Source organism: Ursus maritimus, unplaced genomic scaffold (assembly GCF_017311325.1).
Source record: "Ursus maritimus isolate PB19 unplaced genomic scaffold, ASM1731132v1 scaffold_2, whole genome shotgun sequence".
In the NCBI taxonomy this organism is placed as follows: domain Eukaryota; kingdom Metazoa; phylum Chordata; class Mammalia; order Carnivora; family Ursidae; genus Ursus; species Ursus maritimus.
In genome coordinates, this window is record NW_024424452.1 from 71,880,914 (window position 1) to 71,896,337 (window position 15,424).

Below are 15,424 nucleotides of genomic sequence, written 5' to 3' on the forward strand. Positions count from 1 at the left end.
GCCATGTGGTCTATGGATCTCAGGGGCTTAGGGGGCCCAAGAAGCCCCTGAATTGCATACAAAACAATGTAGATCTGTAAATGTCAACCTTTCAAGGGAGGATGGTGCATTACTTTCATAAGGCTTGAAAAAATGTTTTGGTAAAGTTATAAAAGGCAATTCAGAGCAACAAGATTGTACACTAATGAATGGGTAACATATAATTTAGGGAATAAGGAAATGTAGGTAAGTAATAACTCTTTGGGGGATCCTTATAGTTGTCTAGTTACAGTTGAGATACTGAATGGTTATGGAGATTGCCAAAGAGCCTGCAAGGCCTGACACTGAAGTGCTGGGTCCCCACTGCAGCCTATTCTAATGATCATTATTCTTTTAGGGCCTAGTAACGGAAGAAATACAGTCTGAAGTCTTTTCCTTAGTTCATCCTGGAAAAGACCACAGAAACATACAGACAAACGTGCAAATAAATTACAGGAGCAATTAGCGACTAATGCAGAAGCAAGACAGATGGAGTGACAGCGAATTAAGCAAATAAAGAGTTAAATGATGGAATACCTGGCATAATCTCCACAGCAAAACTGGGCAAGAGATCAGCAAGCAGCCCTGTCCTGCCTAGAAGAGGTGGAAGGAAAAGAAGAAGGAAAGAGGTTACTCCAGAGGAAAATGCAGCTTGAAGGTTGGCTTCAGTTGGGACCATCTCTACACAGGGCCGTGGACCCAGGCTCTTTGTGGTGGGAGAGGCAGGTCACAGAGGCTGAGCTCAGTCAAGACAAAAACCTTCTCCACCAATCTTTGGCAGCCATCGAAGTGAACTTTGCACCTAAACCAGATGGAAGCAGAAACAGAACTTTCTCTCCAACTATTTATAGCAGGAGGAAATCTCTGCTTCAAAGATGAAAAGCCCCGCTTGAGCAGACTGACATACACCATCTCCACTCATGTCTACATTCTTCTCCACACATTTTATTGGAAAGTCAAATCCATCTGTATCCAAACGCACAACCTACATTTTCATACATCCATACACAGTCCTATGTCCATATCAAAACAAAAGTATGTATTCGGTTTTACCCCAGAACTGCCTCACTACGTGAGTCTATTGATAGCCTAAAGATGTTTCAATGATTAAAATTTTCAAAGGCAAGGAAAAGATAAAGTTAGATGACTTGCACGCTCTTCTACACTCCTTCTGGTTTCAGAAATACTCTATACATATGTATATGGTATGGCTTTTCCATATGGGACCCACAGCTGGCGTCGTATGAACCCAAGTGCCTTCTGCATGATACAGCAGACGAGCTTAAGGGCTGGTGTCAGAACAGGGGCCCCTCGGGGCTCTGGAAGGCAAAGAGCTGTGCAGGAACCAAGACTGTGCAAGATGTGGGGGAGGCGGTTAGTCCTTTTAACAGCTAGCCTGGTTTAGAGAAAGAAGCACTCAATGCTTTCGCCATGTTCTCGTGTCATGATAAATGTAAAGGCCCTGCTCTGACTTCTGCATCTGTACCAGATGTTTCTGCCACACGAGGCCTTGCTAGTAAACAAGCTGCATTGTGAAGCATCTAGCAAGTTGCCCTCCTTTCAGACTTCTGATGGCAAAAAGCCGCGGTGGTTCCACCTAAGCATGCAACCGAGTCTTACTTCACTTATGTGCCTAACATACACCCCTAGAACGGCTCTGTCCAATAGAAACAACGTGAGCTACATATAATTTTAGCTTTTCTAGTAAACACATTAAAGAATGAAAAAAAGAAAAGAAAGAAATTTAATACTATTTTTTACTCATACCAATGTAGCCAGAATATTGAACTTCAAAGGCTCAGTAGCCATGTGTCCCTACTGAATCCACAGTTTGAGGAGTCTGCTTCATGGATTTGGCTCATTTAGAAAACAACTTAAGTTTGTTGGTTGAGGTGCGTTAGAGAACAAGTTACCCATGGGTGTGGTTTATATTTTGAATCTAAAAGATTGGTCATGATTGGTCACTGGTCCCTTCCTCTATCAAAGCACTCCATAGAAAAGAAGCTCTGGGAAAAGTCAAAGAAAAAGCATCTCCTCCAGGACATTTACTTTTTCTTGGCTCTCCCTACCTATACGAGGCCACTGTGGTAAAAGGTGCCCTGCTCCTATGTCCTGCGTGAGTCAATGGTCCCTCATTTGAAAAATTAATTGGGACCACAATACATTCCAAGGTCAAGGAAGGATAGAATGAGTGACTTAGGCTAGCTCTGTTTTAGGTTTTGGCAAGAAGGGCAACTTTCTTTCTGTCTTCTATCTTGTGCAGCTAACATGCTAAGGATGGTCCGCTGTTTGCGAGGTCTCTTGGAAGAACATACAGGAGCCAAGTGGAACATTGGAAAAAGGCATCCTGAAGGAGAATTCTCTGGCTAGCCTTTGGCCTAAGCCTTCAGGAAATGCTATGAGGAGCCTCTGAGACTCACATGTGGTCTAATCCAGTTCCTAGGATGGAATGCCAGACAGAGATTCGGGACCAGAGTCTGAGGAAGTGATTCAGCGCATGCATTGGTCTCATCTGGAGTGTTCTGGGTACAAATATCTCTTGGAAACTCAAGAAGGAAACAACTGGTTAAGGATTGGGGAATTTGGGATGTTGGCCATCTCTTAAAGATGTAATTAATATTAAATACCAGGCAATAGCCAATGATCAAGAAGTCAGTATGCAGTGTTTTAGCAAACTAGTTATCAGATACTTACTTAATGGTGACTAAAAAAAAATCCAGACAATTAGCACTTCTGAATGTATCTCTTATTGTATCTAGTAAAATGATTCTTGTGTCTACTCTTGAGCTCCCAAGCCTACCAATGTTTTAAACATCTCTAGATGTACAATAGCCCATAATTAACTACAGTCGTAATAGAATATTATTGATGATATAAACTACAGATTTGTACACCCTCACAGGGAATTAACCATGTGATAACTGTTAACTATAAAAAATCCAAATATTTGGTGCCTGGGTGGCTCAGATGGTTGAGCGTCTGCCTTCAGCTCAGGTCATGATCCCAGGGTCCTGGAATCGAGCCCCACATCAGGCTCTCGCTCTTTTTGACAAATAAATAAATAAAATCTTAAAAAAAGAAAGAAAGAAAGAAAGAAAGAAAGAAAGAAAGAAAGAAAGAAAGAAAGAAAGAAAGAAGGAAATCCATATATTCAAGGAATATATGGAGCTCGTACCTATTATATAGATGGCATTATACTAGAGAAAGCAGTGGACTGGGAGTCAGGGTACCATTAGTTTACTTGGGGGCTACCATAGGCAATCCTCTTTCTAGGTCTCAATTTTCTCATTAATCAAATGAAATGATTGAATAAAGTGATCTGTAAAGAGGGAGACTATATGTCCTGGTGTGTGCCTGTTGTCCTGGTGTAAATATTAATAGCACTACTTTTTACTCTCAAGGTGTCCTATTTTGGACGAGGAATTATATGACCACCCTATCAATAATATTTTTTGGCTCTCAAATCTGATACTTCAAGATTAGAGTTGCAAACTCAGCTCTGTATGTTTAGAGGGACAGCAGGTAATGCAAGTAATTGCAGCTAGCCAAATGTAATACAACAGGGAGCATTTTGGGGTGAAGCAAATGGCAGATCATGTGTCTACAGGGGCTGCTACTACTCACCTTTAGCCAATTGCTGCCCCACACGAATGTGTCTTCCGGGTCTTCCTGTTTTTCAAAAATTAGCCAGACCACACACTTTTGTGTGAAATATCCTCATTTTCAAATGTTGGCAACTGAGTCACAGATTTTTTAAAACACTCGACAAGCCATACAAAATATATTTTGGGGGCTGTCTAGAGCCCAGAGATCACACACTTGCAACCACGGACAGGTATATACAGACCAATATATTTATGAGCACGTAAAACACAAAAGCTGGCTTTCCCCCCACAGGCTGTTTAGGTTACCTTGTTGGTCTTCTGACATGGTTTCTACACACAGAACATCAATGAGTATGAGCTCTAGGAACCCATGTTCAAATTCTAATCTGAAAGCAAGAGTATTACATACCAAATTGTTCGCCCTTCTTATTTCTGGGGGGCTGGAATGGGCATCATAGAAGAACAATGAAGGCATTTTCATTTCTAGATTATATTTTTACGTATGTAATTTAAAAATTAAGGATAGGGTGGCATCAAAAATATGGACAGGAGATTCACAAAGCTTGTCTCCAACAGAAAGACGTATATCGAGCTTCTCATTCTCCCAAAAGTAACAGTAAGCAGCTGATGCTTCAGGGAAAGATGACGTTTTCCCGTAATGCACCTGTGCAGTGCTAGCCCCAGGGTGGGTGACAGCATCTTGCCATACAGTGGGTGAAATTTAATGTCTTCAGAATTCAGGACATAGCAGGAGTTTGGGGACAGCAGACAATATGACTATATCATGTCAACAGCAGAGAGAGTGCAGATCTCTCTGGCTTTTATACCACAAATTATATTTTACTGGGACTAAAGGCATTTTTAAAAGCAGATTTATGCTGGAATCAGATATTTCTGAAAATGATTCTGCTTCCAGCTTCTTGACTAACAATTCCTAAGGAATGCTGTTGCCAGCTAGAAATGCTCTATCTTGTCTTCCTATTCTATCACATCCAATGAAGGTCTGATCTTAGAAAGGCCAAACAATTCCAGTAAATACTTTCCAGATTTCAGGAGCACTTTACCAACACTTGTGAATCACTGCTATTCTTCCAGGATTCAGTTTAAGAGGGGCAATTACAAGTCACTTTCATGTCTGAGGAAAGGATAGAAAACAGACCCTGCAAATAGAAGGCCACATCTATGCTTTCCAAAACACAGCGCAAACTATCTGTAGAAAATACCGTTTTTATGTAAGCACTCAGTTTTCCCCAAACCTTGCAGAATCCATTACTTTTAAGAAATTTCCACATGAATAGACCAAACAAATTAGGCGTACTAGTAGTTTGTACATACATACACACACAAGTACCCGCTTCGTACAATTACCACCACAAACTTTGCAGACAAAAACATTCCATCCTTTGGGTTGAATGGTCAGGGCAGAAACAGGCATTGTGAATAAAACAACCTTGTATCTTACCTATATAATTCCCTATTTCAGCTGTTTCCCACCACTGACACACCGAAGTTATCCCCAACTGAACTCTTTGTACATATTCCTGAAAACCAGCTCACTTCTGGAATGTCTCCAATTCATTCATTCATCATTCAGTCAACAAAGAAGGGTGGACTGTGCCAGGTGGAGACACAGAGGAAGACGACATGAACCCTATGCTTGAGAGGCTCACTGTCTAGCCCGCGCGGCTTGTCCAACAATGTCGGTCTAAGAACGAGTTGTAGTTACCCGTTTCTGTTTCACAAACTTACTAAGGTCAAAGGACTTTCCTCCTGCCAAATCCAATGATCATCAGCTTTTTTTTTTTTTTCGTGTTTGACACCATGTTCCGCCTAGTCATGACACAGTCCTTGCCTGGTTTCCCACTTCTCTTCTCCTTGTGGCCTTAACTTTGCACATTTCACAACACACCACGTCCTAGTGACGCTTCCCCAAGGTGCAAATGCTCTTTTCTTGGTAGACCAGGCTCCTCAAGGCAGGATTTACTTACCCCCTTTACTAACAAAACCAGCTAATACACCTCTCAATCTCCTGCTTTGTTCAAATCCTTACCGCACACACTCTGAAATCCATTCTGGCAAGAGCCCTGGAAGGACTCTGCCCTGAGAGCGTGGGACCTCCTCCAGGCTCCTGAGGACCCCGTACACACCTTCCTGGGGATGCTTATCTCTCCGCTGCAATGACTCCTTTCCGTGTGCCTCCCCTAGCAGGATGGAAACCCCTCCAGGGCAGGGACTGTGTGCCGAGCTCAGCATCCCCAGCAGCCCACCTCAGCCAACTGGACCTTGAAATGTTTCCAGTAGCAAATCACCACTGGCCGGTATGCTGAGCTTCTGGTTGGATTCTGGTTCATTGTTTGTGAAAGTACCTTTTATCCCAGATGGAAAAAGGCTCTTAATAAGAACATGAAGGAAACATTCATTCATTCATTCATTCAGTACTATTCTATGTACTGGAGAGTGTTTAGCACCCCTGGACTCAGGACTCAACGCCAGGAGCAACCTCTAGTCCTTCCAGCACCCCAAATGCCATCTTGCTATCTGGGGAGACTGAAACACCCCCCCAGCCCCACTACCCACAAGTCGCAAACTACCAGGCTATGGTGTCTTGTTTTAAGATTTTATTTATTTATTTAACAGAGAGGGAGACAGCCAGCGAGAGAGGGAACACAAGCAGGGGGAGTGGGAGAGGAAGAAGTAGGCTTCCAGTGGAGCAGGGAGCCCGATGTGGGGCTCGATGCGGGGCTTGATCCCAGGACCCCGGGATCATGCCCTGAGCCAAAGGCAGATGCTTAATGACTGAGCCACCCACGTGCCCGGAGGCTATGGTGTTTTTAAGGCAGTCATTACACAGAGATACAATATGCATCCAAAATTTAGCCCAGAAAGTTGCTTTTGTCTCTACTCTTAAAACGTAAATCTAAGCTCTGATTACTAGTGTGAACCTTCAAAGTGCAATGGAAGGGACCGAAGTTTTAGACTTAGGACAAACTTGTTTTCAGATCCTAGAACTTCTATTCACTTACTTGCTGACAACAGACACTAAATTATTTAAAGCATGGGAACTCACAAAAAGGAGAAAAAACAATACTTCCTTCATTCTTATGATGTCACCACTGCTGACAGCATTGTTCTCTTCATTCATTTCTTGGAATGTATTACCTCGGAGTCCTCCTCAGGTTTGCCAATATTCATACTAATGGCCTTTCTGGTTAGGACGATCAGACGTTCAGAATGCTTTTCTTCCCCAGTTCCTTGCAATTCCCCTCTTCTCCCTTCTGTTTAAAGCACATCTGGGCTTCATCCCACTTCCAAGCTTTCCTAACATGCCCTAGATCCATTTTCAGGGCTGTGCTGTACCCACCCCCTGGTCTCTCAGCTCCTAACCGTCCAAAATGTTTCTCTCCTAAGTCTTTTAGGAGAGCAGATGGTTTTCTCTGGCCCCCTCAAGTGTAAAGTTGTTTCTATGGCTATTTGGAATCCCAAATAGACTGGAAATTTCCCAAGTGCACACACATCCCTGTTTTTATTCTATATTCCCATAGCAACCATGCATTCAATAAATATAATTTATGATTATCCATCACAAATGTGGATATAGCTTCCCTTTCTTTTACATATATTTATAAAGTGTATTTAAGCATTCATGCATGTACTTTTTTCTTTTTATATCTTTTACATTTTGGGTCACTTTAAATTATAGTGCATAATTCTGACAGTGAATTCTCTCCACAAAATGACTAGTATTGGACCATCTGCAATTAACTATTAATTTTCAGGCTTTTTGGCAGTGATTATAAGCTTGGCCTAAGGCACTGACTTCTTTTTTTTTTTTTTAAGTAGGCTCCATACCCAGCACGGAGCCTAACACAGGGCTTGAACTCATGTGAGATCAAGACCTGAGCTGAGATCAAGAGTTGGACGCTAGGGGCGCCTGGGTGGCACAGCGGTTGAGCGTCTGCCTTCGGCTCAGGGCGTGATCCCGGCGTTGTGGAATCGAGCCCCACATCGGGCTCCTCCGCTATGAGCCTGCTTCTTCCTCTCCCACTCACCCTGCTTGTGTTCCCTCTCTCGCTGGCTGTCTCTATCTCTGTCAAATAAATAAATAAAATCTTAAAAAAAAAAAAAAAAAGAGTTGGACGCTTAACCAACTGAGCCACCCAGGTGCCCCAGCACTGACTTCTTCAATTCACATAGAATTTCAGAAGTAGATTTTATAGCTAGAAAGAATCTCAGAGGTCATCTAACCCATAACCCACTCCATGTTTTCAGGAATCGGAGGCTCAGAGAGATTAAGGATCTTACTCCAGTCACATAGCTAATAACCGAACCAGGAGTAGAACCTGGGTCTACTCATCCCCATTCCAGTATTTTTTTTCCCAATATCTCATTCCCCCTCAAGCTTTGCTTACCCTTAATTTACAAACGTGCAGCAACAGCTTTCTAGTTTTCTAATATTTGCAGAGAGCAACTCTGAAATTTATGTTTGTGGCATTATTGCTCTACTTATATAATTAAAGTATAATTTTTGGATGTACAAAATGTAGAGATGGTTGAAATTTTCAGCAGCTTTTAAAGTTGTGACCAGAAAATGATTACTGAATACATCATAACACACAGTATGAGCTAATTAAAAGATTCACCATGCTGCTACAAACTAATCAACAATAACAGAAATGATTGCAAAGTACTCTGCCTTTGCAAAGTGCTATAGTGAACCAACTCCCTGCCCCCCGAGAGGGACTAGAAGCCAAGTATTATTAGTCATAGAACATGTACAACTTGGCCTGAGATGAAATGCAGAAGACAGCCTGATTTGACTCCAAAACGACATGGAGGAAGGTGGGATTTAATGGAAGGAGGAAATGGACTTTCTTGGAACACAGCGTGATTTCCTGAGCTCACCGGGCTCCGTCCAACAGACTGGCACGGGCAGCTTACACACAAAGATACCAAGAATGGCCACTTAACCCACCGAGGGACACAATGCTTGTAGGTCTTGGACTGTCAGAGTCCCTGCCCTTTCCTCGCTGGCCACCCCCTCTCAGTTGCGAGGGGCGTACACCAGGCGGCACTTTCCCAGACCCAAGTCGAGGCACCGCCCGCGTGTGAAATGCTAACGTGCCCTTGAATGGCTGCCCCTGGCTTTGGAGAAAAATGCAATGACTGCTTCCTGACCGGCTTTCAAGGGCCTGCAATTCTTTCTTCCCAGGGCTGAGCCGATTTTCTCGGTGACACCCACTCTCCCGCGGCCCCCGGTGCCTCCCCTCTGCGGGCCCGTCCCCCGCCTCCCGCGCCCAGGCCCAGAGACTACAATGAAGCTGGCGGGCTGACCCAGCTGCTCCAGCTCGCGCCCGGGTAACCACGGCAACCGCAGGCTTCAGGAATGCGCGCTAATTGAAGGCCGAGTTTCCTCCCACAGCGATGAGCAACAAGTGAAGCAAAAATAGTGAGGCGGGATAAAGGCTGAGAAGGAGCAGGGGTGGAGGGGAGAGCTTGGCGCAGCGCGGGACTGCGTGGCTGGGGATTAGGGAAGGCGAAGAGCGCCTTCAAGACCTCGTTTGTTCTCTTAAGAACCCAGGGTCTCGAAGAGCTAAAGGGACATCCTTTACCCTCCAGGCATCTTAGTGCAAAATTTTCAGTGACCGATCATTAAGGCAAACCGCCATCTCTTTGCTGGGCCCCTCTGCTTGTTTCTCCTAAATGAATGTAGACGTGCACATCCGGGGTCTCCATGAATACATTACCAGCTAGCAGCAAGAGTTCAGCAGGTGAAGGAATGAGCTGACACTAACTTGCCCCCAGCTTCTCTGGATGTGCTGTTCTCTTCAAACCAAAGGAGAACCTTCAAGGTGGTCATGTTTATGGGGTGACCATCATACCAGTTTGACTGGACAGTACAAGTTTACGCCTGTTGTCTTGACATAAATTAGTAAAAGTTTTCCCTTTTCACTCTCAAGTATCCTGGTTTCGACAGTAAATTAGAAAGTCACCCTATCTAAAGCCTTTCCAGGGCCATCCAGATCCTGATCCAAGTCAGGCGTTCCCCAAGCCCCTCCAGACTTCACCAAATGGCCTGTGTGACTTAATCCTTGTATTTCCGCCCAAAACACCCTGTAATTAACTAAGGGCCATCCACTGAGAAATGGGGACTTCCAACAGCAACCAAAATATAGTAACCAAAACATAGCATGCTGGGACAGAATGTCCTGAAATCCACTAACAGGAAGAGTCCCCACAGGGCTGATTAGGATCACCACTGGCAAGGCACCACACAGATGTCATTCAGAAAACGTGAATCTATTAGTAATAGGATTGCCAATTCACAGATGGCTCATTAAAGCCTCTGCCTATGGAACAGGCTAAAGGGAAATCGGCTCTCTAGCAGGAGTCCCAGAACCCAGAATTCCCTAGAGAGGGTTCCCTCAGATTAAGGATGACACACTAACAATGAAATGTGGGGGATGGGAACTGGTAGGAGTTCCTCAAAAGAGGTCTTCCTTGTAACTTTCATTACCCCTCCCCCACTTTTACAGATTCTGAAACCCAGGCTCATCAACATGGACTTACCCTAGGTTATATTGCTGCACTGAGTCCAGGGATATCTGACCCCAAAGCCCATGCTCTTCACAAAGGACCCTGTCCAGTACCCAGATGGACTTTTGGTCAAGATCAGGGTTTTGCAACACTGGCACTATTGACATTTGGGGCCAGATAATTCTTTGTTGGGTGTAGGAGGTCTCTCCTGTGCTTTGTACAATGTTCAGCAGCCTCCTGGGCCCCTATAGCACCCCACAAGTTGTGACAACCAAAAATGTTTCTAGACATCGCCAAATGTCTCCTGGGGGAGGGGGACAAAATAGCCCCCTCTTGAGAACCAATAGCCTAGATATTAAATATCAAATACAGTCTTAATCGGTTGCCTCAAATATAATATTTATCTTTATAAAAACAGTAATTTTTATAGGACAAAATAGTGTCATTTCTTTATTTTGTATCTTCACTGTACTAGGGACATAGTATGCAAAAAAGACGAGTTAAATGTAAATCATAATTGAAATGTAAATCATACTTGAAGCAAAACTGACTCTGTCATGGTGCCCATCGAAGAGCGAGGTTGCAATTATGCAGTGAAGAGGTCTGAAGGCCACAGGAGACTTCTTGCAAAGACTAAAAGGCATGACCCCAGGTCTTTAGGGCAACCACAGCCCCACTCCACTGCTCACGTAGAAGAATAGTTGTCACTGACAGTCATTACCCAGAATCACATTCTAGTTGATGCCTGGCTAACTTTCTAATTCCTCCAACAGAGTCATCTAGATAAGCTCAGGGCAGAGCAGGCCAGGACAAGGAGAGAGGACTGGGAGAGAAGGCGATGTGGCTGAAGCCTAAAGAGCTCACTCCTAATTAGCTCTCTCTCTCCTTGCATGGGAGCCAGCATGGTTATCTTGGCTTTTCTGGAACTCTGAAGGCACAGGTGTCTACTGAAGACAGAAAGGATGGTTCCCGCCCTCCTCTAAGTGGAATCGAGTCTAGTTAAGGTCTTTCACTTGGGGCCAAGATATCTGAGGTATAATTGAGTCTACAAATGAAAATATGGGCACAGCCCAAATCCAAAGATGTTCCAAAGGAGTAAACCCCAGATATACGGCTAGAGTGTGGCTCTGTAATTAATTCCTTCTCTCCTTTCTGCCAGGAGTAAACTTTTTCTTTCTTCTCCCCCAATTCTTTTTCCCTCTTCTTCTGTTTGTAAATCTTGGAGAGAAACAGCAGCAGCCACTCTGAGAGATCAAAGTTTTAGCAAGCAACAAAGACCTCCAAGGAGCCTGTTGCCATGGGAACTCTTGGAGCTGAAGCCCTTTTAATCGGCAAATCTCCTTGGTTAGCAGCACCGGGCTGGGGTCGGCAAAGATGGAGAGAAGGAGGAGGAGGAGCCTTGGCCACAGTAGCCTTTCTTAACAGCCAGAACTAATGTCACGGGGTGGGAGTGCAATGGGATTCGGACTGAAGCAGCATTGACAAGGAGGGAGTGCTAGTAGAGCTCTTCTTGGCCTCAGAAACACGCACCTGTCAAAAATCCCTAAAGTCAATGGCAAGTTCTGAGATATCCCCTCCCAAGAATTCCCTGATTTCTGATTGTGGCCTTAATGGCTTCTTAATACTAACAGGCTGAAAGGTGTATTTTAGACCACAATAACAATTTCAGGCACAGTGTTGAGAATCCCTTGATTTTCTAAAAATTCATGTATGTCTGCTCCTCCACCCCTTTCCTCAGTACTTCTGGGTAAATAGCAGGAGGAGATCGAAGGGGAAATAGAAGCATGACAGGAAAACAAAGGTATCTCTGTGGCGTTGCCGTCACAGGGAAGAATCAATCCCAACTTCGCGCCTACTCACAAGGACCTGCTGGGAGCAAACCTATTTCTGGCTTCCTGGAATAGCATCGCATTCGGCCTATAAAGAAACACAAATGGATGAATTCCACAAAATATTAACAGTGTTTGTTTTTGCCTGCCTTCTTCATTTGGAAACAACTGCCCAATTTCCCTTTAAGAAGCTACTCCTTTTCCTTTTTCCCTTCAATTCATACGGTTCAGTTGGGGCTGTTGGTATACTTATGCTCCTTTCCCAAAGCACAGCCTACCCCCCAACAACAGGACTTTTGCTGAAACTATGGAGAAAGGCACTTTATCGTCCTGAGAGGGATTGCATTAAAGACCATGGAAGTCTAGAACTGTTGGGGGCTATCTTTGCTCCAAATGGGGAGCCTGCCTGAGAATTCAGCTAACACAGAAGAGACAGGGTTTCTTTAAAATAGAATCTGAACAGTGGGACTCAGACATGCTTGAACCTGGACTTATCAGTTACCTAAGCCAAAAAATTTTCCTCAGCCAGGTTAAATGTCTAGCCCTTGCAATCGAAGAGTTCTGTAGAATACAGTCATTGGCTCTGGATGGCGAGATATTAGGAGATATTTTCTTCTTTTGTACATTTCTGTTCTGCTTGAAATGTTTACAAGACACATGCATCATTTTTGCTAAAACAAACAATATTAAAGCAAAACAAGATAGCAGTATTTCAGGCATCACCCCGTATACAGAATTAATTCTGCAATCTGAGGGTCTTCTAAATAAAGTCAAAATCATAGAAAGGACACAAAGCTATCTTGTTTATCCTAATATCTTAGACAAGAGAACCTGTTCCATGTTGAAAGCTCATCAGAGAGGAAGTTTCTATAATTTCTCCCACCAACCATAATTTTTAAAAATTGTTATTTACCATTAGGAAAGCCTTCCTTAGCTTTAATCTAAACATCTCCTGGGTCGTGTCCTCTTATTCTATTCTCAGTCCAGAATCAGGAGTGTTCTCCCAGCCATATTTCCACTTGGGTCCTTTCCCTCATTTTTCTACTTGAAGGCCCTTAAAAAAACAAGCTACCATATGGGACATCAGAAAGAAGGGGTCAGGCCCTCATATTGAGCATGGAAAGAAGTAAGAACAAGGCGAGCTGCTTTTAGATTTTAAAATAATAACTTCTCTGCTTGAGCCTTCCTGAATGGTGAAGTCCTTTTCCTGCCAGCTGGAGCTACCCAAGGGAACTTTCCTCCTATCCAAACAGTGGCACGGGTCCAGGTTATAAACATCCTGTCCTTGCCACAGATCTTAGACCAACATCTAATCTCAGGGTGGCAGATTTCTGGGCACTCCCTTCTTCTGTCTGATGGTATGGCTCTACGATCCCAAGTGTCTAAATGTTTCTAAGGTGTCTGTCACTGTCCTCTCAAAGCACCCAAAACACCAAGTGTATTTCTAACTTTGGTATGACTTTACCTTCTGAATCATCAAAAAGAGATTAAAGAATGTTCAGTATGGTTTTTGTGTTTAATGTTGAATCAGCAGTTGTCCTCCCATTTCTCTGAATCACTTGTCTTCAGATATTTCTGAAACCTCTGAAAGAAGCATCCACAGTGATTTGTAGATGGTTCAGATGTCTGGGAAAGGGAGGGTGGGGTGATGCTCCGTGGGGGAGGTATGCAATCCAGGCAAAAACAACTATGCCTTTGAAGTAAGGGCCTAGGTCAACGGTTATAGGCAGTTTGCCTAAGAAATAAAGTGAAATACTAAAGCAAATCTGAGACAAGTAAAAACTATCACCCATGACCTCAAGCAGCAATCACGATTTTTAAAACATGGCTTATGGGGCACCTAGGTGGCTCAGTAGGTCAACCCTCCGACTCTTGATTTCGACTCAGGTCATGATCTCAGGGTGGTGAGATCAAGGCCCACATCAGTTTCTGGGCTGCACAAGGAGCCTGCTTAAGATTCTCTCTCTCTCTCCCTGGGGCGCCTGGGTGGCTCAGTCGCTAAGCATCTGCCTTCGGCTCAGGGCGTGATCCCAGAGTCCTGGGATCGAGCCCCACATCAGGCTCCTCCACTGGGAGCCTGCTTCTTCCTCTCCCACTCCCCCTGCCTGTGTTCCCTCTCTCGCTGGCTGTCTCTCTCTCTGTCAAATAAATAAATAAAATCTTAAAAAAAAAAAAAAAAAGATTCTCTCTCTCCCTTTCCCTCTGCCCCTCTTTCCCCACCCCCTCTCCACCTGTGCTCACACTCTAAATAAATAAATAAGTAAATAAATAAATAAGGCTTATGCAGAGGAGCATTCTATAGTTTCTTAATATAGACCGGTCACGTGGTATCACGGAAAGAGATGAGGCTAGGAATCAAGACATTTGGATTGAATCATCATCACTGTTTCTTTACAGGGATAATTGTTATAAAACCTGAACAGTAATTTCTTCATTGGGAAGATGAGGAAAATAATGCCTGCTCTCCTACCTTACATGGTTCTTACAGAAAAAACTTGAACTACAAAAACTGAACTACGAATTATTATCAGTATACATTAACATGAATAGCAGACATAGTAATGGTATCACTTTGGTGGACATATATTGCTTTTTTTTTTAATCTCACATCCGTTCTTCCTCTTTTTGTAAGAGTGCCCCAATTTCCTTTGGGGAAATGATTCTTCTCCATATCTTGGTGGACTAGCCACCAAGAGCCCTTGATCTCCCAAGGCTAAGCAGTGGACACCTGTCCAAACTAGGCCAATTGGGCTCTTTCGCCTGAGACTGATTCTTGAGTGGAAAAATGAAATTAAAAAAAAAACAAAACAGTTAAATTGATTTTTTTTCTGGCTATGGAGTCCTAAAGACATTGTCTATTCGTTCTTGCTACGTAGGCCCTAGAGCATCTCTGGCACAGCAGTTCATCAAAACCTTTTTACTTTTTTCCTGGGGAAATACAAAATAACAGCAGAAGTGACCCATGTCACTGCCAGACCTGGCCCCTAAAAAGTCCCACATGATCTTTCTCACTCTCTCTTTCTGAGCGGCTGGGAGCAAATGTCTGCAGCACAGCTGAGCCAAACAATGGAGAAACTTAGACCCCTTACTCCACCACCTGGAAGGGAGCTACCCAGGTGAGCCTCCTAACCATATCTGACTAGGACAAGAGGAAGTAATAGGTTTCTACTGTAGAAAGTCACTGAGACTTGGGGGGCATTTTTACAGAAGCTAGCAAGTGTTACCCTAGCACACTATCCTTTTCAAAAAGAGACCGATTTTCCATCCTTCCTTTCAATTATGATACCCTTCCAACAAATTATTTTCCTGCTGAAGTTAGCCATGTCCAATTCTGTTGCTTCCAACCACAGACCTTGATGGACCTATCACCAGTAATCATTTAAATGGCCAGATAAAGAATTAATGATCATGAGATTAAACCATGTTATCTCCCTTGAG

The 15,424-nt window shown here is 43.7% G+C and overlaps 1 protein-coding gene across 1 annotated transcript in view; it reads right to left on the reverse strand.

Moving 5' to 3' along the window:
- The window catches only part of ILDR2 (immunoglobulin like domain containing receptor 2), a 62,018-nt gene that overhangs the window by 25,027 nt on the left and 21,567 nt on the right, over positions 1-15,424 (reverse strand). The window contains exon 4 of the mRNA XM_040636158.1: positions 556-612. Coding sequence (XP_040492092.1) covers positions 556-612 — 57 coding nt within the window. The remainder of the gene's footprint in view (positions 1-555; positions 613-15,424) is intronic.